The 26870-nt window shown below is 45.5% G+C and overlaps 1 protein-coding gene across 1 annotated transcript; it reads right to left on the bottom strand.

Moving 5' to 3' along the window:
* Positions 1-862: 862 nt before the first annotated feature.
* Positions 863-26154, bottom strand: ERLIN2 (ER lipid raft associated 2). Its single transcript, XM_083480720.1, has 12 exons — positions 26082-26154; positions 19999-20120; positions 17947-18028; positions 17261-17307; positions 14758-14819; positions 13671-13796; positions 13214-13287; positions 12618-12676; positions 11574-11665; positions 10942-11031; positions 7437-7516; positions 863-6603 (listed from the first exon to the last, which is right to left on the bottom strand). Exons 2-12 carry the CDS (start codon positions 20103-20105, stop codon positions 6415-6417), a joined length of 1008 nt encoding a protein of 335 aa, XP_083336846.1. The 5' UTR covers positions 20106-20120; positions 26082-26154; the 3' UTR covers positions 863-6414.
* Positions 26155-26870: the final 716 nt, after the last annotated feature.

The raw sequence follows: 26870 nt of genomic DNA, 5'->3' as shown, positions 1-26870 counted from the left end.
AACCGCAGAAGCCACACTGGATGTTCGGCTTCTGAAAATCATTTGAAAACCGGAACATTCACTTCTGGTTTTCGATCGTTCAGGAGCTGAAACGTACGAGTTCCAAGGCATTTGGCAACCAAGGTACGACTGTACGACTCTCAGATAAACACTGACAATTGGGAAACACTGGCCTGTGAGTGTTCCAGTTGGAGAACAGCCTTTACCAAAGGTGTCATGGACTTTGAAGACGCTCGAGTTCAGGAAGAAAGGGGGAAGGCGGTTGGAAGAAGCAAAGATCACCAATGTCAAAACAATGATTCTTCAACATCAACTTCGTTGGACTGGTCATGTTGTGTGGGTGCCAGATTATCATCTTCCAAAGCAACTACTCTATTCCAAACTTAAAAATGGAAAGCCTAATGGTGGTGGTTAACAAAAGAAGTTTAAAGATTCTCTCAAGGCAAATCTAAAAAAATGTAGTATAAACACCAACAATTGGGAAACACTGGCCTGTGAGAGCTCCAGTTAGAGAACAGCCTTTATCAAATGTGTCATGGACTTTGAAGGCGCTCAAACTCAGGACAAAAGGGAGAAATGTGCTAAGAGGAAGGCACGCTTGGCAAACCCTCACTGTGATCAACTCCCGTCCAAAAACCTATGTCCCCATTGTGGAAGGACGTGTGGATCCAGAATTGGCCTCCACAATCACTTACGGACTTAATGTTAAGACCGTGTTCATGGAAGGTATGGGGGGAAATGCCTAGCTCCTAAGTTATGCAAATATTTCGATATCCCTTATATAAATAATTCAAACCTCAGCAGAATTCGCACTGATCCCCCTCCACACACAACGGATCTGCCCATTCCATTGACACTAATCTTAAAAGTGAAGAACATTTTATTCATTACAATATTGAAACATACAGGCTGGTTTTAATCTGATACACAATTGCTATTGAAAACATTCCAAGAGAGTCAGAAAAGACAGCAGCATATTTGAACGGATGATGGCCAAGACAGTGATATTCACCATTTCACCCTCATTAAGAAAATCTGTTTTAAGAATTCACATCCTCTTTGCAAAGCTTGCACACAGGAAAAAGGAGGAAAATATATTCAGTGTTACTTTGTTCAATGCACATACAAAAAGGAATTATAAAAAAGTTATTTCCTAAGAGCCCAAAGAGCATTTCAGAAAAGGCATCTATCTCATTTTAACGAAGCAGCGATCACACTTAAAACAACAACAAAAATTGTTAAATTGCATTTCCAGTACCTAACAGGTTGGAAAGAATTTAATTGTTTTATCAGGAGAAATCTACACCTTAATTCTTTATTCACATTAATATTTGCTGCTCTTTATTGAATAGTGGTTTTAAGTTTTCTTTAGAGAACTTCTCTCTCTATATAAAAAGAATCAAAAGACTTAGTTATTCTAATCAATCTTTTTACATCAGAGTCATATAAAAGAAGTCATATAATACACTTTGGCTTTGCTGGAATTTAGTTTTTGCTAGTTAAAAAAAGCTTGTGTAAGAAAATATCCCCCACCCTTTCAGCAGGACCAAAAATAAAAAAAAAATCAGGAACTGCATCCCACAAGTCTAATATAAACATTTTCCCACTTAATTTTTACATTCTTTTACATGCATAATACTATCTGCAAAGTGTGATAGTATGAAAGCCAGGGGGGGAATTGTGTCTTTTTCTATTCCAGCATCTGACACAATACTAGACAGGAATTTTACTGCAAGGATGATGTGAAAAGAGCTACATACACACTCCAGTGTCTACCTATTCCACTTTAGCGCTTTTGAAAACCATTCCTTTAGTAACTTCCTGATGAAACTGACATGTAGCATCAGGTAGATTCTAGCATATTCACATCATAGACAAATAGCCACTCAAGTTCAGCAATAAAGTAACCAATCCAAAAGCAAGACTGGAGCAGATGTTTAAGCTTAACTCATTCTGGATTTTGGATGCTCACTTAGTATTCTGATGCAAAAGGAAAATAAATAGCTTTGACATTATCAGCTCAGGTGTGTGCCACAAAAACAATTCCTAGCTTCAGCTCGGAGGCTAGATGATGCATTTTGCCTGGCTGGTAGATCATGCTGGGGTGCAGGGAGAAAAAAGAGAAGGCAGCAAAGCAAATCATTAGACAGAAATAGGTTTATTTATTAGCAAAGGTCCCCCTTTCTTCTCTCTCGTACCTTCTACCAAATTTCATTGTGAAAGTTTGTCTTCTGCCATCCATGTTTAATATTTAAAAAACACGGATGGATCACAGATACATTAACAACACACACACCCCTATATCAAGGTTGCTTCACGTATTAAGAAGTTAATCAGTACCTCCTGATGCTCAGGTTACGTGTGAGAAAGAAACGTGCTTTGAGGGAAAGGGAATCAAGACATACATTGCAAGTTCCTGTGACAATCAGACTCAACTTCATGTTTCTCATGTTACAAGAGGCATGGACGGACAAATATCAAGTTATTTATTAAGGTGTCCAGTGGTTGGTAAAATCACCTTATGGACATTAAAAGACGCTACAATTTTCAAATCACTGCTGTAATTTTCAGTGATTCCAACAGAACAGCCCTCCTGCCCCAGGCAAGCAGCATGAACTCAAGATAATGTAGTTTTCAATCCCCAATGCTGTGCCTTAGTATGTAGTCCTCTAATGGACATGTGGGGCTTGCTAAACAGAACACCACAATCTTTCAAGAATTTGCTTAAGAAATACTTGCATATCACATAGGTCAGCTTCTCCCTTAGCGCCTGCAATGCTTGGCACAAACCCACTAAAGTTCAAAACAGGGCTGGGTAACGATGGCCAAAGTTTCACAGACGTGGTCAATGTTTGCCTGGAATGTACCACTTGAGACTGCAGGTGAGGGATCACATGCTTGCTCCTCCATTAAAATGTAAACCTGCACTTAGAAGAATAGCATGTCAAGGAAAAGAATGTCAACTTCACATCCCCCTAGACTTGCTAGGTGGGCACGGAAGGATTTGTTTTTATATGGAGCAGCAATCATATGAGCCAGACCTACAATATGAAGCCCCAATGCAGGTTCTACTACCTCAATGGAAACTAAGCCTAATATGAGTTACCACAGGACAGAGTACAGTACAGCTTTTTCTGTTTTCAAAGTTAGGTGTTGAATATACATCACCATCAGAAAGGTTTGTAATGTTACACTAAAAGAGATTCCCAAGGACTGTACCTTTCATCTTGAGTGGACCACACACACACCTTGGGAGCATCAATAATCTGGATCTCCTTTCACTCCAAGAGGAACTGGGGGGGGGGGGGAGCTCTATTTTGCATGTGGAAGATGCATACAAGAAAGCAGCGGGGTGGGGGAAGCCAAGGAGACCCGTGGTTTGTAATGTGGGAACCATCAGAAAGAAATCTAAGGCACATCTGGCTAAGTGTCTGGGACTCTCTAAGCCCATTTGGGGACTGCAGACTCACAACTTATTGTTCCCATTTTACAAAAAATGCAGTTTCGGGAAGCTGTCCTACTTGCATATTGAAAGGACAAGTTAAGAAAGCAAAAGGAAGAAGTAGCCTGTGGTTGCTGTTCACTTCTAAAGTCATCTTGCAAGAGCACAGCACACCACAGTATATCTATCAGACTGTCCAAACCACCCTTTTAGACAGACCTATGGCAAGCATCCCATTAAGCCAGGAATTGTGACAACCAGACTAATTTTAAAAAGTGCGTTCACATCAGCCCTACTCCCAGAAATCTGTAACACCTCATTCAAAAATTATTCCGGGGCATTTGCAGAATCAGAACTAGAGAGATAGCAAGAAGCAAAGGAGAAAGCTTTTGTGGTTGTCCCTTGCTATGCATAACAAAACAAGTTTTGAAGCAGAAGCTGGATAATTGTGATGTCCCGCCCAACTATGGGGCAGATATAGAGGAGAACTTAGCAAGATGATGCCTTAGCAAGATGATGTAGCTGTTGCTCTGTACTAACCTGGTATGGAAGAATGGGACTATGGTTGGAAGCAAAAATAGAGGAGCGATAAGTACTTTGGAGACCGGAGCTTAGTGTTTCTTTGCATCTCAGCCCCATTTATGAAAGAGGCCATGCCATGTTTAAAACACAGAGCAGCAAGCTATAAGACACAATGAGTATTTTGAAAGCCAGGAACCTGTCGACAAGGGTGCAACTGGACAAGCCTGATAACAAACCAACAGCTCCAAAATCCACTTATCCGTCATGTCAAAGAGAATTTTCACACACTGCAAGAATGAAGGCCTTGACTACACAGCCAATTTTGCGTGTAACTAATCAAGGTTATGTAATAGGCTTCCAGGTCTTCTTACTCTGACTATACCCATTGGCATTGTATTGAGGGCTGATAATAAGGAGCTGTGTCCAACTAACACCTACTCAAGAGAACACCCATTAAAATCGCCTATGTTAGCTATCTCTGTTACGGTAATTTCAGTGGGCCCACTATGAGTAGAAATAGCACTGGATAGAATCGAAGGTCTACAAGGTGCATATGCTTAATATGATCTCTGGAAAATAGACGTCACCGAGTATCCCAACACAACAACGGGATACTAGATGTTGACCTCTGGCCACACTGTCTGGGGCTGATGGTAACTGGGAATTCAACAGTTCTGGAGGGTCAGAGTTTCCCCATTACAGATCTCATACTGAACACACTTATAGCACAGTCTAATGTAAGATAGCACAGTTATCAGGGAAACAAAGCAAAGCCCACCTCTAAATCAAAGCCTGCCAGCTGCTTTGGAACAAACCATTTCTAGAACACTAATGGGAGTAATCTAGAGGAAGTGGTCTGACATTTACAGTCTAACCAAGGGCATCATCTGAAGAAGAGTTTACTGCTAATGGAAGAACTTGGATGCAACTACGTAAGTTGAAGGCAGCTCACAGGGCTGTCCCCAGGACAAAAATCCACAACTGCATTGATGCCAATTCAAAAATAATTTCCCCAAAGCATCACTCAAAGGATCACTTCAAAAAGCAACCCTGCAAGAGCTAAAAATGAGGTCAGAACGAGTACAAAGTAATGCTATTCAGCGCTGGAAACCTTCGCTATGAGCAAGCATGGGGTGGATATCCACCAGATGCCTTCCTCTAGGAAGACACTGAAATATTTTTACTAGCACAGTTGCACCCATGAAGCTGAGGGAAACAGAGAATCTGACTGCTGGTTTACAATCTAGAACACAGGTGTGCAACTAGAGATTTGCCAAGCTGAAACACAAGCCATGTACGATGGCCTGCTAGGGTCTTAGTAAATCAGTTGGAACTTGGTGTGTGTGTGTAAAACATCTAGCAGGCCATGATTACATGGCTGGTGAGCTTGGCTTGATGGATGACCAGTTTTGCATGCATGGTCTAGAAACAGGGATGCAAGCCAGGGTCAATTTGCGAATGCAGGGTGTCCATCTGGCTGACCAATGCTCTCTCGTGCAGAAGTAACATTCCTGGAAAAGGTAACATTCCCCTGTGACAGCTGCACTTAGACAAACCATTACTGTGAGGGCAAAGCCTGCACTCCACCCAACACTGGTCCTGTGATTGTCCCTATCAGCACATCAGGAGAGGATGGTGGACTGTGGGGTTCAGATGTACCATATGGATGCATCCTGAAATAAGCACCATTTGGACACCCCTTTAGTGTGCTGATATTTAATGCTCCACAACACAAGCCAAAATCTAGAATCTGTAGTGTCTCTGTGTGTTTTAATTCAAAACATAGCACCTTTATTTGAGGGTGGAATGGGGTCAACATATATGCTACAGGTAAAATCCAACGGTTGGACAGCATGCTCATGAATCCTAATAATCCAGGAAGGACATGTAGTTGGTATCTAGCTGGTGTGCATATTATCAAATTTGGGCTACATCAAGCACTCAAAGACCAGTAAGAAAGGAGAGAAAGAGAGAGAGAGAGAGAGAGAAAGAAACTCCTTCCGATTGCTGAATTTGCTGGGTAAGATGCTTATCACCCACCTGTTGGACTTGACTTGTAACATGTGCACAACTGCCAGAGGAAAGAACAGTTTCTAGCAAGAAACGTCTCCCCTTCTTCAACTGCAATGAAACTGATTGGCTGCAGAGTCCATCAGGAAAATGCTGCAGCCTCTTAGTGTGATTCAGTGTTGCTTTCTCTATCCACACGAGCACAAACATGACAGTGAATCTGACTGCTGAGAAATAAGTCAGGAAGCTGTCCCATTGTGTGCTTCCAACAAACCAGCCTGCCTCCCCCCTCCCAACACCCTTTTTTTTTTTAAAAAAAACACAGCTTTGCCTGGCTCTTCTCCGACATCCCAGAAGAGAGAAAGAAATCACATTGAGGAGAGGCGCTAGGCGTCAGTTCCATTCAAAGATCAGGTTGCCCCGTTGGCCAGACTCAAGATTCACAAACCCTCCCCTGCTCCTAGCCAGTTTTCATCTCTCTGCTCCTCTGTGGGTCCTTCTGAAGACTTTGTGGGCGTCCCAGCGTGGTCCATGAACATGTTTGGAATATCTTTGCCAAAGTAGATCTTGCTGTTGGTGGCAATTGCTTTGTACTTCATGAGCTGCAAGTATTCTGGAGTCAGTTTTAGCTGCAAGAAGAGAAAGTGCATAAAAAGCCCAGGGTTAGAGAGATCCTTTAAAATTCAAGAGCGTCAAAAGAGCCCTGCTGGATCAGGCCAATAGCCCATCTAGTCCAGCATCCTGTTCTCACAAACCAGATGCCCCAGTGGGACAAGCAGAACCTGAGCACCAAAAACACTCTCCCCATCCTGCAGTTTCCAACAATTGATATTCAGAAGCACACTGCCTCCGACAGTGGAGGTGAACTTGGGAGACCTAGGTTCTGCCTATGGATCAAATTATCTCCAAGGTGGCTGACGACAGATTGGAAACAATGCAAAAATGATACAAAAAAGGAACTGTGTGCGTCTCGATGGTGGGGCCGCTAAGTGAGATGCAGGGAGGGGATGACATTTTAGAGCAGCGATGAGGAAGCTATGGCCTCCAGGAAGCTGCTAGATTTCAGCCAGCATGGTCAATGGTCAGGGATGATGGGCGTTGTGGTCAAACAGCATCTGGAGGACCTCAGGTTCCCCATCTCTGTGTTAAAGCACTTCAGTCTTTACTTAGCTCAGTTGCAATCTGAGTAAGAACTAGGCCCAAGAGACCACAAACCCATGTCAAATCATAATCACATAGCCTTTGCATCTACAGAAGCAGTAGCCAATATGGGGATGTCTTTGGGATGTTATTAGAGTAAGCTCCCAACATCCCTGATCACTGGCAGTGCTAGCTGGGATTGATTGCAGCTGTAGTCCAAAGCACCATGACAGCACCATGTTTGTTTCCCTGCAGGAGTATGAGCCATTGGGAACCTGCAACCCCAAGCTGAGGATGCCAGCTGTGTGGAAGAACAGCTAACCTTGTTGGCCTCTGCCATCTTCAAAGCAGTATAACATTCAGCATCTGCCCTCGCCTTCTCTCTAGCAAGGAATGCAGCATCTGCAGAAAGAGGAAGGGGAGATTTAGAAGTATAGGGAAGCTGTACAAGTCCCTGGAAAGCCCATTTCCACCTACAAAAGACAGCACAAGTTTTCACGGTTGTAATCAATGCTTTACCAAAGTCCAAACTCCGCCCCCTGCAGCCCCAGCACAATTTTGGATTGAACCAGAGCAGAAATGGGGAAATGACTGGGATCCTAGGATATTAGAAGGGAACATGAAAGGAAGGAAGCAGAGGACAGAATTTCACTTGCGCCCATTCAGATTGGTATTGCTGGTGAGTCAGACTGTTTTAATACAGGGATGAGGAAGCTGGTGCCCTCCAGGGGGTGTTGGGCTACAACTCCCACCAGCCCCAGCCAGCATGGCCAAAGGTCAGGAGCAATGGAAGTGAAAGAGCCCAACAACACCTGGAAGGCCACAGGTTCCCCATCCAGTATTAGTACCGACTGATGAAAATTAACACTTCTCTCTGTAAAACATGAAGGCTAGGATTTGTCTGGTAGAAACAGGCAAGAAGAACTGGCACACAAGAGAGTTCAGAGCATTCCATGCAGGCAAGTGAGAGGAACAGAGAAGGAGGGATGGAGAGCTCCAATACTGAGATGTAACTGACTGCTACAGAAGAGGCAGTTATCTTCTGCCAGACCACAATAGTATTTTTTGGGGGGTGGGCAGGCTAGCAATTTTTGTGGGCTTATTTACAAGTGTTGTTGTTGTTGTTCCAACAATTTATATACCACGTAATTGCTGCGGTCTTTAAGTGGAGCACAAGCAACTCAATACTATGAAAACAAAAAAGACACAACTCAGATACTTTAGATCAGCCTCCTCTAACTTGGTGTATTCAAGATCATTCAGCCCCACTCAGTGCAGTTAAATGAAAACTACACAAGCTATGAGTAACCACCCCTGTTTCCCAGAGTGTTGACTGGCATTATACCAGCCCTGCCCTTTCCAATCTATGGCGCCCTCCATTTCCCTCCCGCTCCGTCCTTTGTGATTTTCAGGAAGAAACAAACCAAAGAAGTTTCAACCTGCTGCATGAAATTCTAGAGACCCAGCCACAAACTCCGGCAGTTGATCAACGAGGTGTAAAACCTTGTTCGGAAAACTCTTAAGTGCAGAAAGCCCACGATTTTAAAAGCAACTCTTGCAAAACTGCTTTTTAAAAAACAAAAAAGATAAAAAGTGTGTGTATGGGGGGGGGGGGAAGCCTGTCACTTTTCCCCTGGAGTCTGTGATCGTGTTGTTTCAAAACACATCAATCCATTAGCTGGTCATTTCTGCTCACATACCAAGAGGGCAGCTGCAACCAACTCCAACAGCTGAGAGTGCCTGAGATTCAAAGAGCACACAGCAATCAACTTGTCAGAGCAGCTGGAACGGCTTGGGACAAAGCCAAACATTCTCTGCCGAGGGTTCGGCTGGGCCTCCCGACTCCTAGGGGGCTGCATCGAGGGCCTGGCACCTGGCAACATGCCTTGATGAGAAAGAAAACCACCAGCGCTCTGCTGGGGACTGCCTAATGAGAGACTGCTGATCTGTAAACCACTAATTGGCTCCTCAGCGAGATGCTGCAAAGCTTGACAGGGCCTTTAATGAACCTAACAGGATTGAGGGACAAGCTGCTCAGAGGCAGCCAGCACAGCCTTTCCCAGGTCCAGGAATCTGCCCGACAATAGGAATGACGAAGAGGAGGGGAAATCCTTCCACATCACATGCCTGCAGTTGTAATCAACTGGCAGCAGCTCTTTGGCTGAGGGCATGGGCTGTAGCTCAGTGGCAAACGGTCCCAGGTTGAATCCCTGGCTTTGGGCTGGGAAAGTCCCCTGTCTGAAACTCTGGGGAGCGCCGTCTGTGAAAATACAAGGCCAGAACAGACTGTTGGTCTGACTCAGCACAGGGCAGCTTCATGCGCTCCAAGAACCGAACTGTGGCATGCATAGCACATGCTCTGCTACAGTGCATCAAAGGTATCCAGGGCTGACATGTTGAACTGTGGAAGGAGAGTTGCAAATTCTACAGAAACACAAACAAACACAAATACCAGGGGAGCTGAAATGTTTGGTAGATTTCTTCTGGCTTACAGAATCCTGGCTGAGGAAACTAAACAACCTCATGTGCAAAGAAACACATGGCTGGAAACAGGGAAGTGTGGAGGTATGCAATCAGTGGAGGCAGAACGGGGATTAAAAGCAATTCACTCGATGGTGCTGCTCCAAAGATGTTTCTCAACCACAAGGACTATTTCAGGTGTGGGGAACTTTGGGCCCTCCAGATGTTGCTGAGCTGCAACTCTCATCCTCCCTGGCCTTTGGCCATGCTGGGGCTGATGGGAGCTGCTGTTCAGAAACATCGGGGGGGGGGGGAATGTTCCCCACGTGTGGACTACTTGAATCAGCTGCAACCTGGCGACATAAAACACAGAACGACTTGGGACCCAGGTACATAATGGACTGCCATCTTCAGAACTGGACTATTCAGTTCTATAGACCTGCCAGGGATGCCCCACTTGTTGTTCCAGCTTCTGCTCAGAGGCTGGCAACATGAGAGAGGGCACTTTCAGTTGTGGCTACTCGATTATGGAGTTCCCTCCCAAAGGGCATTTGGCTGCCCTCTATAAATAGGATCAAGGTAAGATGCTTTCTATTTGCCCAGGCCTTTGGAATGTGCCTTTTTTATGGTTTTGCTACTGTCACGTCTACTATTGATGGTTATATTTTGTTTTACCATCTAGCTTGGATGTGAGGTTTTAACAAATGGTTACTGCTGTTCACAGCTTTGTATGCAATATTGCATTGTCAACTGCTCTATGCTCTATTGGGAGGAAGGGCAGGATAAGAGAATGGAAAAATAAATAACCCACATACTTCTAGTCCCTGCCTGTCTTTTGTCAAGTACAGTGGTACCTCAGGTTAAGTACTTAATTCATTCCGGAGGTCTGTTCTTAACCTGAAACTTTTCTTAACCTGAAGCACCACTTTAGCTAATGGGGCCTCCTGCTGCTGCCGCGCCACCGGAGTGCGATTTCTGTTCTTATCCTGAAGCAAAGTTCTTAATCTGAAGCACTATTTCTGGGTTAGCGGAGTGTGTAACCTGAAGCGTATGTAACCCGAGGTACCACTGTATCCTGTGGTCCGTCTTCCCCCAACCTGGTGCCCTCTAGAGGTTTCAAACTGCAATGCCCACCAGTCCTAGCCAACATAGTCAATGCAGGTATGACTGGAGCTGATGTTAAAAAATGTGGAGGGCACTAGGTTGGGGAAGGCTGATGTTTTTAGATGCAAAGTGGCCAGCTTCATCTTTATTGGACCTTAAAATATTCATCTGCGAGAAAGGAGGGATCCACCAGGCCCATACCTAAGCCTATTTGTGCTCTGACATCCTTGGTCAGATGGAAAATCTTTTCCATAGCTGCTTACCTTCAATCTCAGAGATTCGCTTCTCAGTTTCTTTTTCCATCACCTTCTGCCCGTATGTTATTTCAGCCACCTGGGCTATTTTTTCTGCCTCTGTATTAGGAAAGATAGACCAATGATTATGGGAACCAACTCCGATGGTCAACGTAGCTAATTTGTTCCTGGAACAGCAAGACACCTGGCAAGCTCAACTCATCTACTTCAAAACACTGACTTGCCCCTCCTGCCATCCCTGCAGAAAGAACAAGGTAGCAAAAACCTTCTCTTCTCTTTTGGAATATGCTTCCCTCTTTGATTAAGACTAGCTCGTGGTACATTACCACTTGTCCATGAACAACTGTGATTATCTCACCAATAGGACAGTTTTCTCAATCCAAACTCTCTCGCTTTTTGCCTTGATAAGATGTGTGCAGGCCTGGTCTAGGAACCAAGAGGGGCAGCAATCAAGAATCTCCTTGTGCACAAATTAGATGCTGCACACACAATTTATTTAGCAAAGCCTTTTGTCATCACCTCATCTCCCACCAACCTCTTGATGAATCGGCTATGCCTGCCTCACATCCCCCTAGGGATGAAGTCTCTTCCTATGTGCTATGCAACTCCATGTGCTGTTCTCTAAATAAATATCCACAAACCAATAAGAGCCTTCTTGCGTTCCGTCTCAGCTTCCTTCTCCACCACCTTCTGCTTCTGAGCTGCAATCAACAGCTTTGTCTTCTCGCTCTCCCTAGAGGGACCAAGACAGGCGAATAAGTAAAACACTTGCAGAAACAGCAGATGCTCCTGGAAGCAGGATACACCTGATTAGAACAGGAGTGGGGAACCTCAGGCCTGGGGGTCAAACACCAACCCAAGCCTCCCTATCTGGCCATGCTTTGCAACCTCTTTGTCTGTTTTTCCCCAGCTGGATTGTGTCCTTGAACTCTGATAATGCCTTTTGCTAGCCTGGATGGATGCTAGAGAGGTGTACATGAGCATGTGCAGAAATTAGCCTACTATACTGGGACATGCATTGTTCTGCCCACTTCTGCCTATGGCCCTGCCTGCCCACCTGTCATGGACCGGTTGGATGCAGAGGAATGGTGGGAGGGAAGAAGGCTCAGAGCCTGGGGAGCGCTGGTGAGACAACGATGAGTGGTCCAGAGAGAGAAGACTCTGTAGCTGAAGAATGCCCAGACAATAAGCATGCAATACTGAACCATCTTGGCTATGACAGGCGAACAACTGCTTATCCACAAGGGCAGCCACACAATGTGCAAAAAGTTAACAGTGTGTGTCCTGCAGGAGAAGACTGGAAACCTTTCCAGTGCAGCATCCCGCCTCCCACATGGGTGAAAAATATGCTCCTGGGAAGCTCACAAGCAGGACATGAATGTGCTAGCCATCTTCTGTTGATCTTACTGGGCACAGAAGTAGCATATAGTCATCATGACTTGTACTTACTTATCCTACAGAAATTGGTCCAATCCTCTTTTAAAACTATGTGAGTTGGTGGCCACCATCACACCAGGTTACAGCGAACTGCATAGGTTACCAAGGTGCAGTGCCTAGGTTTGCATTTGGCCATGGCTTGTTTAACCAAAACATGGTTTGTTTGAGTATGAGAACCTAGCCCAGGGGACTAGCTACACACCGTCACAACTGTACTGAAAGGGAAGGAGAGAATACCTGCTACTTACATGAGTTCGTAATTCCTCCGAATTGTCTCTGGGATGTTTGGCTTTGTGACTCGGACTGCCTGGAGAAATAAAAAGGGAGGATGATGAGGGAAGGAGGCTGCTGAGCAGCATGTGCTCAACGCAGTCCATAGCGACCTTATCATATATCCATCTGGAGCACGAGATGCTGCCTAATCAAGGAAAGACTCTCCATGATAAGACTCAATACAATCCACAGTGGTCTCCACTCTTATTCTGTTAGCATGCAACTGATGCAGTCTAAAGTAGGAGAGTCTAGCAATGAGTCCCCAGCATGGATCCCCCAAAATTGGGGTGGTTCTTCTATTTGGGTGGGTGTTGTATGGCACCAAATTCTTTGCACAGACTTCTAAAAGATTCAAATTATCTGCTGCCCGTCCAGGCTCTGCTAACAAAAAGCCAGCACAAAAAGAAAAATTGATTCCGCTCTTCTGCTCGCTTGATGTTAAGATCTATCCAGGAGCACCAGCAAGTTTGATGAGCAAAGTGGGGCAATGTTAGGTCTAGCTTGCAGCTCTTCAATCCCCTGTCTGGTACTGGACCAGAACTCCACCCCCACCCCTAATATTCTTGGTTACCTGTATGATGAGTCCTGGTGCCATGGATGTCAGGTCTTGCTGGAGAGCCAGTTTCAGGTTTTCATCAATCTGATCTGGTAAGATAATGAACCATATAATTAGACAATTTTAAAGGATAATTGAGTGTGGTGTGTGAATTAGTCATGTTGGACAGAGTACCACATGCCTCTGAAGTGGAGCAGCTTTTCATTCATGGAATTATAGAATTGTAGAGTTGGAAGGGATAACTAGGGTCATCTAGTCCAATCTCCTGCAATGCAGGAATCTTTTGCCCAACGTGGCGCTGCAACACATGACCCTGAGAATAAGAATCTCATGCTCTACAGACTGAGCTAACTCCATTCACTTGGACACGCACAGCCTAGAACGCATTAAAAAAACAACAACCCTTAAAAAGATGCTAACAAGTGGGTCACATCAGTGGTACCACCTCCATTTTAGTGATCAAGGCACTCACCAAATAATTCAATGTAAACTTCCTGGAGAGTGTGGACACTGCAGAACTGGTTGAGCTCATGGTGGATCTTGTTGAAGATGAGAGCTTTGTCATAATCTGCAGTGAAGTTCTTCACTATGTCATATACTGGTGAGAAGAGAAAAGGGTGCCGTTAGCTCAGATCAGCCCTCACGCTTAACAACAGTAGCAGGTTGCAACATCAGGAGGCAGCACCCTGTAGTCTCTGTTTAACACTGGGGGTGGGCACTATTGACTGTGAGTAGACCTGGAGGCATTTCAGGCCAGGCAATGGAGATTGCAGGTCTGATGACTCCCAATAAGACCCAAGCAGAGCCAATCTCACTCCAGTTCTTCCTACAAAGCTTATGGGTCTGCTGCACTTTATCAGGGCTCAAATACACTATGCCTCACCAGGATTGGTGAGAAGACAAATATATTCTGGCCCTCTGGGAAGGCCCTGACTCCCTGGACAAGAGGGAAGCCAGCTAGGCCTCATCCATTGGACAAATATGGAGCAGCTCAAGGGACAAGGACACTCTGCTCTTTGGGGAAGGGCTCAGTAGTAAAACATTACATGCATAAGGCGCCATCTTCGGTCAGCAGCATCTCCAGGTAGTGGTGGGAATTGTCTTGCCTGAAACCCTGGAGGACCACTGCCTGCCAGTGTAGACAATACTGTGCTAAATGGACCAAAGCGCTGGACCCAGCATAAGGCAGCTACTTATGTTCCTTGCTGTCTGCTGCGTTGGTATTGCAGAACTGAAGGGAAGGAGGCTCTGGCCCCATCTATCTGTCAGAGGAGTAAGAGTTGCTGCTGTGTGGTGCATGCCTGCAATATGTGTGCAAGAGAGTATGTTCAAAAGCTGTTTTTTTGTTTGTGGTTATCATTACCTGTTTGATGCAAGCCGCCTTGAAACTCATTTGATTGAAAAGTGGGGCGTAAATCTTCAAAGTAAATAAAACTATATTACTACTGGAACGGGTGTGAACATTCTGTGTGGCAAATCCAGCCCCCAAACTCTTGCACACTCCTCCATGCCACAGCCCGGAAAAGGAAGCACAAGTAAGCAGAGCTAAATAAACTCACCGGCACTTTGGATTAGGAAGTTCACAACCTCAATTCGGTCAAAATAGATCATCACTCCTCCACTGCAGAAAGAAAGTGGGAAGAGAGGTGAGTGTTTTGACAACACACCCTGGGGATGAAGACAGAATGTATCGAAGACTAGAATGTACCCAGTGCCTAACCAACAAACCGTAAAAAAAGGAGCAAAATTGAAACAGGGAGGATTTCTTATCTAGTTCTAGCACGTATGCAGGACCTTTCTCAAACTTGGGGCCCCAACTGTTGTTGGACTGCAGCTCCCATCATCCCTGACCACTGGTCCTGCTAGCTAGGGATGCTGGGAGTTGTAGTCGAACAACAGCTGGGGACCCCAGTTTGAGAAACACTGATCTATGGGATAAAGAATTGTATAGATGTGGGAAGCTGTCCTGTGAGAGACCCACCGGGCTCCATCTCTGCTGGCTTCCACTGCCCAGAGACATTGTTACTACTCATGGCAGCTCTATGCAACCTCTTGCTTCAGAGGCAGCATGCCTCTAAATACCAGCTGGTGGAGAGCAAAAACAGAGCGAGTCATTGCTTTCATGCACTGCTTGTGGATTTCCCACCGGCATTTGGTTCATCACTGTAGCAGGAAACAGGATTCTGAACTAGATGGGGAAACCGGCTTGATCTGGAGAACGTCAAAAGAGCCCATCTAATTCTTTTCTTGCCATGACCAATCAGATGTCTATGGGAAGCCCAGAAGCAGGGCTTAAGTATGCACTTTTGATACTCAGTTTTGATACCCAGCAAGTGGTATTCAGTGGATTTAGAACATGGTCACCATGACTAGTAGCCGTTGATAGCATCTGCCTCCCCAAATTTGTCTCATCCTCTTTTAAATCCATCCAAGTTGGCGACCAACCTTGAGGGAGCAAATTCCATAGGTTAACTACACGCTGTGTGAAATTGTGGTTAAAGGTTTATTGCTTATTTTAAAGTGAATTGTTAGCTATTTAAGGGGTCAAGTCCTTTTGTGGCAACGCAGAGCATGAACAAAGAATACAAAAAATAGAACTGCATGAGTGATTGCTCTTTAAGCACACACCCAGCATTTTCCCCCAAGACGTCATCCCTGACCTGGCTGTGTTGGTTGGGGCAGGAGGGTACCATGTTGTCTGGCCCTGGTGTAATGAGTTGCCCATGCTTTAGGTCACTTGAGTTCCTCCCAACAGACTATGACAATAAAGAGATAATTGCGTAGATCTATGGTTAATTTTATAGCCAAACTATTTGTTTGAGCCATCTGAGTATTCAGCTTTGAGACTAAAAAAATATTCTCAGTAATGGGTTACTTCAGTTTTCAGAACAGAATTCACTGACTTTCATTTGTTTTCACAAGCACGGCTTCTGTTTTGCAGGCTGTTCCAACTAGTTCAGGCCACCACCCTAGTAGCATTCACCCCAAATGCTATAGAGGGAAAGTTTTGAAGTAAGTGAAGGATAAAATGCCATCTAGTGGCAGGTACAGAGAGCTTCACAGCTTCTTCTGAGAAGTAAAACTCAATAAGGACATCCCATTCAGAAGGAAAAAAACTAATTTGCATGGAAAACATGGCGCCATCAGGCGCTTAATTGCCTAGAGAGGTCATACAATCACATTTCTTGAAGGATTTTCTGTAATGCATTGCACAAGCATCCTTAAAAGAGGTTTTAAGTGCAGGCAAACCAACATGGGTTGAATCCTGCTAAGTCACTGTGTGAGCGGAAGCAACTTCCACAACTGCTTCCTACAAATCTGGTCTAGGGGTTTCCCAACCTTCTGGAGCAGTTTTGGGGAAGTTCCATTTTTCTCAGAGAAGTCCTTCCGCTCCCAAAAACTTAGTTGAATACAACCCTATACTTCAGAAATTGCACTGTACATACAGAGAATTTGCTATCTGCTGTGGGATACCAAAAATCTGAGCTTCCTTTTGAAAAACCAAAGCAACTCCCCATAACCTATGTTTCTAGCCCTTATGAATGCAAACAGAAGGTTAAAGGCATCTGGGGAAGAAAGGGGTGAGTAGGCTGTCCAAACAGGAGCCTGCACAGCTATTTGTACTTCCCTCACGTCTACGGCAATGACAATATAAGCAAACAAGGCCAATTAATGAATGTGCATCTATTTACCCAAACCACATGATTCGGCTTTTCTCAACATGGAAAGCTCGACTTCTGATGTGCGATATCTTGTTTTAGAGGTTTGGACTGTCCGTTTCTACTTTTTGATTCTAAATGCTCAGCTAAGCCTGCTTTAAGAACACACTTCACCCAGCCTACATAGAGGTGTCATATACATTTCAGGATACAGCATAATAAGGCAATTTGGGGCAAGGTGCTTCCATTTACTGTCTCAGCAGAGCCGCTTTTCAGTGCCACTGCACAGAGGCACCACAGAAGTCGAAGAAGGTCCAAAACGGCATATATGGGAAGCAGCCTCAACCTGTGAGCTTGAGAAGGACATAAAGGCACCAAATTCAATTCTGGGGCCACAACTCACCTTGTGCCACATGGAACATTTTTTACTTCATCTGTTTGCAATGTTGTCTAGAGAGAGGGAGAAAGAAAGCAAAAGGATTTGTAATGAACTGGATCGCTTACAATGGCGTACGACCACATTCCCACCGCGGCAACATTCAGGAGAAATAAAGGTAAAGAAAAAGGTAAAGGACCCCTGGATGGTTAAGTCCAGTCAAAGGCGACTATGGGGTTGTGGTCTCATCTCGCTTTCAGCCTTCTGGGTCATGTGGCCAGCATGACTAAACCGCTTCTGGCGCAACAGAATATCGTGACAGAAACCTATTTATCTACTTGGGCTGGTGTGATTTCGAACTGCTAGGTTGGCAGAAGCTGGGACAGAGCAATGGGAGCTCCCTCTATCATGGGGATTAGAACCACCAATCTTTTGATTGGCAAGCCCAAGAGGCTCGGTGGTTTAGACCCCAGCGCCACCTGTGTCCCTTCATTCAGGAAATATATGCCAGTGATGACCAGAGTAACAAGGTTGATTTTACACAGCAGGCTACATTCCAATAACAATAACAATTTATGACACTTTTCCAGGCTCAGAATTTGAACCTGCCATTAGGAAAAAAGACTAATACAGCATCCCAGACTACTTGGGTGCAACTAATAAGAACTCTATGTGCCACATTCCTGTAAGGAGATCATAAAAATGAAAAGTACCTGTACTGATTTATAGGAGGTTATGAAAGGGAGCATTAGGTGGAAGCCAGGGCCACTGGTGGATGTCAGCAGGGCTCCTCCCCTGTTAAAAACAAAGAGAGAAAGGTGTGCATTTATATCAGGCAGTGCTGTGATCCTTGGTGCAGAATAATGGGAGTTTTAGAACAGGCCTAGCAGGGGTCTTAGTTTGGCCTGAGAGGCAGTTTCCCCTGAAACATGTTCTCTTTCTGCACATGTGATGTCAGGTGTGTGGCAGGTGAAAATGCATCTGAGAAAAAAAAAAAGATTTGGGAGCCTGAAGGGTGCTTCCAATTGTTCGCTGGCAAGTGGAGATCGCTGATCGGTGCCGACTGCAAGTGCCTTTGAGGCTACCCATTTGTTGCAGAGGGAAAACGTCCATTTACAGGCATGGTTTGAATCCAAACTGCACCTGCAAATGGACAAAGGCAGGACTCACTGTCACCGCCAATGAGCACCAAGAACGGTCAGTGGGAACATATCTTAAACATCTTCACGGGGTTCATTTCCATGGTGAGTCCTTTGAAAGCCCTAGGTGGAGCACCTAACTCCACATTGGCCTGCCTTTGCAGCGAGATTGCCACTTCAGGTCCCTCTGGCTGCTCCTGGCTAGAGGTGAGTTGCAAGAAGGGTCTTCTCGGTTGTGGCACCCTGCATAAGGAAGACTCTTCTTAAGAGGTTTTCCTGGCACTGACTATGCCACAGGCTTTATTCTCTTACTGTTAATATCATCTACTCTTTTAATTATTATGCTTGTTGTACATTTTCTTGTTCTGTTTAACTGATGCAAGCTGCCCTGAGAATATTTATGCTGAAAGGCAGCATACAAGTTTTTTAAAAAATAATTAATGATGCTGCAAGACAGCCTCCTCCATTGGAGTGAATTGGAGAATTGGTTGACTGTCACATCCTAGAGTCTTGGCAACTTGAGTTCAAAATGAACTTTACCGTACAACATACACATTCTCAGAATCTGAGGATTCACAGGATTGTATCCAACGTTAGCCATACTTGTGAGCAGACACACTGAAATTAATGGGCATGACTCACTTAGGCCGATTAATTTCAATGAGTATACACCGAGTAGAACTTATTTTGGTACACTCAGTACATCCAGATATAGAGATTTTATTGCTGGGGGGGAAAGTTGGTGCTTACTCACAAAAAGGGGAAGTATAGTAGTTTATCAGTACAGACAAAAACTGGCAGAAGCAGACATAGAATAAACAGAGACAGATCTGCAGTTCTATAGCACTCTTTGCTCTTAAGAGAAACACGCAGGCTTGAACACTGCCACTGCCACCGCCACCTCTCCTGCACACGGTTCCTCTTTCAAAATCATTTCTTGCTCAAGAGACATTTTTTGTGTTTGCCTCTCTTCCTGAATGTGAGATTCACTGGGCTGCTGTATATATGGGGCTACTTTAGTTTATAATTCTTTAACTTACCGTACTAGGCTGAATGTGTATTACCGTTGGTTCTTGGTTTTTTAATCATTTCTATTTTATTATGCTTCTTTTTATTTGATAATGTGCATTTGTATGTGTTGGAAGCTACCTTGGGAGGGCTTGACACTCCCTGGCAAGCAGCCTCCATATATTCTAAAGGGAATGAAAATTAATAACCTACAGTCTGTTATGATTAAATTGGCAGGGTATGGTCAGTGCTTACCTAAGAGAAACCATTGTTTGAAGTGGGTTTCCAGTTCTGTTTTGCAGGGCAAGAACTAGGAACAAGGAATAAAGGCAGTTGCCTTATACGGTACAAGTTATACCACATCAGACCATTGCCCATCTAGCTTAGTATTGTCTACACTGACTGGCAGTGACTCTTCCTAGGAGCCATTTGATTCATTCACCATGGCAATAGTGCTAAACAGGAAGCAAACTGAAGCTGCATGGAAGAGGGAACTATTTTGAGTGTTTAAGGGCTTCCCCCACTTTCTGATCCTAGAAACCATAATCTGGAGAGCGGTATAAACTGACATACACACATCTGCAGAAAGTGGAGCTCCCTCTAAGCACCTGCACGTACCTGTAATAAACGCCAATGTGCCCTTCTTCGATCTTGTGTATTGCAGAAAAAAGAGCAGCTGCCACCAGGCTGGCAGCTAGAGCTGCTATGGCACCCAGCTGAGTCATCCCTGAGAGTATAATCTAGACAAGAAGGAGAACGGCAGGGAAGGAAAGAAAAGAAAAGAAAAGAACAATGAGTCCCGCAATACTTTAGAGCTCTGTGTGGAAACTAGGCCCATTATTCTGAACCTCTGGGGACAGGATGTCCTGCCTTAGAGCGTTATATATTAAGCAGTTAAGAATGCCCTTTGCTTGATCAGATCAAGGTCCACTTTGTCCTATCCTCCTTCCCTGCCCAAATGCCGTATCGCAAGCTCCCAAACAGAGCACAAAGGAACAGGCTAATATCTCCTGTTTGTCCCGAAGCTCTCAATTCTTTTCTATGCCCTGGAACACTGAGATTCTGTTTCATCCACCACAGCTGATGGTCCTTTGTTGTCCTATCCTCCAGGACTGTCTTGCTTGCCTAATTTGTCTTTTGATTCCCTGCTTCAAATTCCATCTCCTGAGAATCTCGGATGTGTTTTTTTTGTGTGTGTGTGTTTTTTTTAAGACAAGTGTCTACTTCTCACAATGTGTGGGCAGAACCTAATGAAACTGCACAAGCTGGAAACAGGACTTCCAATAACCAGGAGCTAAGGTTTCTGAGCAGCCTTCTCCAAACTTGGGTTCTCCGATGTTGCTAAACTACAACCCCTGCCCCCTCCCTGCACAAACACACACCCAAACACACACACACACACACACCCCTGATTGTTGGCCATGCTGGCTGGAGATGATGGGCATTGTACTCAACAACATCTCAAGACTCATGGTTGGGGGAAGCTGATCTGGATCATAAGCCTTGTCCCTCCTCCCAAACAGCTAGCAAAAATGATGCACAACCGTCACTTGCAGATCAACTTTGCCAAGTCTGTTTAGATAAGATTATTGGGAGGGACACTTCAGAGGAAAGGCTGTAATCCTAGGGTGTTTTTCAAGCACTCCCTTCGGAGCTTCCAACATACTAGAAGCTACATATCCAAAGGAATCAAGAAATAAGGGCTATCGAAAGAGATGTGCCATAGTCCATTTTGTGCAACTTCAACTAAAACACACTAAATCCATATAGTAAGAGCTGCAATACTGAACAAAACAAAAACTAAAAGTGGTTCCCTCAATAACCTTCTTTTTAAGGTTAATTTTAAAGGCTAGTGACAACATGCCATTGAACTTCTCTCGTGTAGAAGGGAATGCTTCTACAGTGATGTATATTGCAGTACACATGTGCATAAACTTAAGGAGAAGTATGATATTTCCTTGGAATTATGGTCTTGTCTATGTGCATTTATATAGAAATATAACTGATTGGCCAGAACCTGTGAAATTAATAATCTAATATTTCTTTAATCAGGTGAGTAACCCTAACTAACTAAAAGCCATTAATTAAAAAATGTTGGGTAACAAGCTCCAGATTCACATTTTCTCTCTGTTTTCTCCTCCTCTCCAGCACAGCAGCTTACATCTATCTTCCCCAGATGACAGATGCCCAGTTTGCAAGTTGAAAATTGTGCATATAGAAAATAGGAGCACAGAAAGCTGCCTTATACTGAGCCAGACCACTGGTCCTTCTAGTTCAGTAAATTATTGTCTACTCAGACTGGCAGAAACTTCTTTAGATTTCAGACAGGACTCGCTCCCTGCCCTACCTTAAGATGCAAGGGACTGAACCTGGGACCTTCTACAACACAAAGCAGATACTCTATGACTCTTTCCCTTGGAGATTCTGCCTGTAACAACACTAGATCCACACACAAAAATTGGCTGCAGTTATGTCTTCTGCTACCCCCCTTCCACTCTTCTCACATCACTGGCTTCACTCCCTTTCGCCTCTGATCTGCTGCGGATGCAAGGAATACTACTGTTCTCAAACAAGTTACAGTGCCCTACGTCTACCCTTTAAAAGCAAACCCTACTGAGTTCATTGTGGTTTACTCCTAGGTAAGTGGGGTAGGATTGCAGCCCTGAGGCAAGATCTCTGGGTCATATCCTGGACGACCCTACGTCTTCATGATGCCACCAGAGAAAAGCTCTTTCTGCTCGCCCCTCATGAGGTGGGTGGCCCCATTGGAATGAGCAGGAAATGTACAAGAGCATTGTATCCATGCACCATTCATCTTACACAGGACTTCCCAATGGATTGTGCCCAAATTTCTCACATCCATCAGATGGACACTGCTTGTCTTGAGGTACAGGATGGACGCTATTTCAGAAATCAGCATGCTACCAGCAGTAGGCAGCCACAATGCATAAATGCCTACATTACAGGTGGGGAACCTCAGGACTAGGGACCAAAAGTGGTCCTCCAAACCTCTCAATCTGCCCCATGGGACTCTCCCCAGACCACACCCCTCTCAGGTGTTTTTGGCTGGCCGGAATATGTCCTTGAACTCTGATAATGCCGGGGGGCGCGTGTGCGCGTGATTGTTATTACCATTATTAGTACACAGAGGAATAGAAGTGTGCATAAAAGCTGGCCTACTGAGCAAAAGTAGTATTGGAATGTTTTTGCTTCTGGTCCCACCCACCGCTGGCATGTGGCTCTCGTAAAGTTGTCCAGAAGGGAATGTGGGCCTTGGGATTCACCTTTGGTCTACAGAGAAGCAACCCGATTACTTCTATGAATCAGCCAAGCCAAACACTGTTAGCAAGGCGATACATTCATCTAAGATTTTGGGCATCACATGGCAGGACATAGTCTCAAACAAAGGTGTGCTCTCCAAAGCCCACATTCCCAGCATTCTATCTCAGCAACATGGCTTGGTCATGTACACAGAATGAAAGACAGCAGGATCCCCAAGTGATCTGGCCTCAGGCACCAGGCCTGTTGGCAGACCAACTCTGCATTATAAAGGTGTCAGCAAACCTGACATGAAGACTAGGAACATTAACCCTGCTGTGTGGGAATTCCTTGCAGTGCCTGGAGGCAGACTGTCAGGTCCTGTATCCACAGCAATGACCAGAGGAGAAATGACCGCTGGGAGGAGCGCAGAACCCCAATGGTTTGACTTTACCCCCAATGGCGCACTCTTCCACTGTCTCCTGAGATGGATGGAGGCCAACAACATATGTGAGCAAGGCAAAGCATTCTGCTGTGAGAAGCCCACAGACACTTTAGGAAATTCCTTAAATAACTTTATTTCCTGTTCTCTTCTCATTAAGATAAGAATTAAGATGAACAGAAAACAGGAACACAGGCTATGCAACTCTGTTGTTTGTTAAAGGAGGACACAAGAGTTACATGATTTCTTCCCAGGATGTGTCTGTGTGCAACAGTGAGAATGACTTCTTTTCTAGAAAGCCAAGAGGTGAGAACTCACATGACTTCAAAACACCCCAGACCACCCAGCATGTTAGATATCCAAGAGCCACAATGGTGATTTCTAGATGCAGCTACAAGACAGTACCAGGGATTTGGTGCTTGTGAAAGCTCTTCACTGGAGAGGTGACAATTCACAAAACAAGAAATGGTTTTGACTAGGAAGTGGAGTGGATAGGAAAGGGTATGCAGTCTGCAGAACAGAGAAAGGACCTTCCAGAGCAGGGTGGTCCGACATGTGGCCCTCAGCAACATTTGGCACCCTACCCTCCAGCCTTTCCAAAAGCACTAGGCTAGTTAGTGCTTTCCCAGCTTTAGGAAAGAGGAGGGAGGGCTCTAGGACACTGCCAGAGCTTCACACCTCCTTCCCAAAGCCTGCTGTTGCTTAGCTGACTTGAGAGCTGGGTGTCCTCATCAAATGTTGGTCTCACTCCCCCGCCCCACAGGACAAGGCATTGTTTGGCCTGCAGGTTCCATGTCCAAGTACTCTTGTAACTCACTTGGTATGAAAAGTTGAACCCCACTTTGCTTTACGGTTCTAACCCAATCTGCTGAATTTTCAAGGTGGTGGCCCCAGGAGGGCAGCTCTACCTTGGGGTGAAGTATGATATAAGGAATGTCCACATGACATTAATCCACAAATCAAAAGACAAGAGAAGCAGCTACAACACATTACGGTGCTTCATATATCAATAATGTTATTTGCCCTTTCACATAGCCCACAATTCCCTGCATCTCCCACCAAAGCAGGAGAAAAACAGCTGAAAATTATTTGAGATCTCAAAATGGTCAAGGGGTGAGGTAACTCCCCTATGAGGAAAGGTTGCAATGTTTGGGACTTTTTGGTTTAGAGAAAAGGCGAGTGGGAGGCGACGTGTTATAAGTTTATAAAATTATTCATGGCATAGAGAAAGCGGATAGAGAAAGGTTCCTTCCCCTTTCTCACAATCCATGAACTCATGGACATCCAAAGAAGCTGAATTTTGGAAGATTGGCTATATTCTACCTCCACCGTCAAGAGACAGTATGCTTCTGAATACCAGTTCCTGGGAATCACAGGTGTGCAGAGTGCTGTTGTGCTCAGGTTCTGCTTGCAGGCTTTCCACAGGCACCTGGCTGGCCACTGTGAGAACAGGGTGCTGGACTAGACAGAGCCTGCTGGATCAGGCCAGTGGCCTTCTTAGCCAAGTCCAGAGCTCTAAACGCTGTGGGCAGCACAGCTTTAAGCACACCTGTTTACCTACAAACCCCACTGAACACCTGGGACTTGTTTACAAGTAAATATGCACAAAACAGAGCTGTAGGGGTTGGGCAGATTCTCTCCAATGGCTACAGCATTCAATGTGACATTAATTACTGGAGCTTGACCAAGTCCTCTCTCCTTTAAGCCTTTTCAGGAAATGGCTGGTGCCAGACACACAAGACTGCCAGCGTGGTTTAGCAAACTTGAGCACTGGAGAAGGACTGAGGAGGCTAGGCTCCAAATACTGCTCAGACACAAAGTTCACTGGAAGATCCTGGGCCACCTGACACCAAAACACAGCCCTAGGCTACCTCACAAGCTCGTTATGAGAAGGGAAGAGCTCATCTAGAACCTTCTTTTGTGTGTTGAAATACTTTCTTTTTAAAAAATCTCCCACTCTTTTAAAATGTTTTGAGTTCTGGGAATATAAATACTGTATTTTTAAAAACCTGCTATTTTAATCTATTGAGTTTCACTCTGGTCTGCCCCGCCCCCCTTGCCTGGCTTTCTTTGGATTTCATTGCACTGTAAAGGTAAAGATACCCCTGACCATTAGGTCCAGTCACGGACGACTCTGGGGTTGCGGCGCTCATCTCGCTTTATTGGCCTAGAGAGCCAGCGTTTGTCCGCAGACAGCTTCCAGGTCATGTGGCCAGCATGACTAAGCCGCTTCTGGCGAACCAGAGCAGCACACGGAAACGCCGTTTACCTTCCCGCCGGAGCAGTACCTATTTATCTACTTGCACTTTCGAACTGCTAGGTTGGCAGGAGCAGCAACAGGAGCTCACCCAGTTGTGGGGATTCGATCGGCGAGCCCTAGGCTCTGTGGTTTAGACCACAGCGCCACCCACATCTGTACTCTGCTAATAACCAACCAGTTAGCGAGGCAGGACAGAGATGGGGCCCTCCTAAAAAAATAAAATAAAAGGTCAACAAGTTTCGGGATGTAAAAAGCGGCTCCCTACGTGTCAGCTGGGTAGGAAGGGAGAGATAAAAAAAATTCCTTATTATTGTTACTGTTATTTAAAGAAAGCAGAGTGCAAGGGCGTAGCAGGCTTTATGTTGGGTGGGGGGGCAGAACCGAGTTAAGTGTTTTTTATTAATTCTTGACTTGGGGAAGCGGCCGCTGCCCCCCCTGCACCCCCCAATAGCTACAGCCAATGGCAAGGTGGCCCTTAAAAGAACAGGGGAGGGGAAGGCCGGGGAAGGACCCTGGGGATCCTGGCTTTAGAGCAGGGAGGCCTGGCTGGAGCGAGCAGAAGCAAGACGGACCCTGTAACCGGGCGAGAGGGGTGGGAGCCCGGCTGGGAGGAGGAGGAGGAGAAGGCCCTGCCTAGTCGAGGGGCCGGGGAGGAGGAAGAAGGCGGCCAGGGGCCAAGGAGGGCCGGCCAGGGAAGCGGCCCACCCCCCCGCACCCCGCGCCTCAGCCGCTCGCACTCACCGCCGCCGCCGCCACCTGCTCCTCCTGCACCAGCTGCTGCCGCGACTTCCGCGTCGTCGCTCCCGTGACGCCATCAGCCCCCGACGCTCCCGCCCCTCCCCGCCTTTCCCTCCCTGCAGTTCCTGCGCCGGCTCCGGCAGAGGGCGCGAGAGAGCCGGTGCCGGGTTTCGTTTCGCTTTCGAAGAGCGTCACTTCGGGCTCCGCAGCTGGCTAAGGCTGATGGGAGTTGTAGTCCGAGGGCCAGGTGGAGAAGGCTTGTGCAGAGATGCAGTGGGGGTTAGTGGTTAGATTTCAGAGCAGAGCCAGGGAGAAGAAGGGTGGCCGGTTTCTAAAAATAGGAAGCGCTTCACGGGGGGGGGGGGGGATTTCCATAAAATTTTTCCAGTGCCAACACCCAGATGCAAATATAATTTGAATATAAATGCAACGACACGTTTCATTTGTAACCGAAAATAAAACTTTTTTTAAAAAAAAATGCAGTAATGTCAGCAGGAGGTTTTTGTCGGGAATCTCAGACAAGTTATGAGACTCGGACCACTACTTCAGCCCGTGATTGCCAGCTTGGAGTTATATAGGAGAACTGCCAGCCACCACGTCAAAATATGGGGACACTACAAACTTGGAAGTGAAATCATTTGCGGGAGGGATATGTTGAACCTACAGCTCATTTCTAATCTCAAAGGGCTCTCGGAGCACTAGTTTGGAGGATCATATTTCAACTAAACCAGTGGTTCTCAAACTTTTTCCCTCCAGGCCACCCTTTCAGAATAAAAATTTGCTTATTTTTAA

This window comes from Podarcis liolepis (genome assembly GCF_965112155.1).
Source record: "Podarcis liolepis genome assembly, chromosome: 16".
Taxonomy (NCBI): domain Eukaryota; kingdom Metazoa; phylum Chordata; class Lepidosauria; order Squamata; family Lacertidae; genus Podarcis; species Podarcis liolepis.
This window is presented reverse-complemented; position numbering and strand designations above follow the sequence as displayed.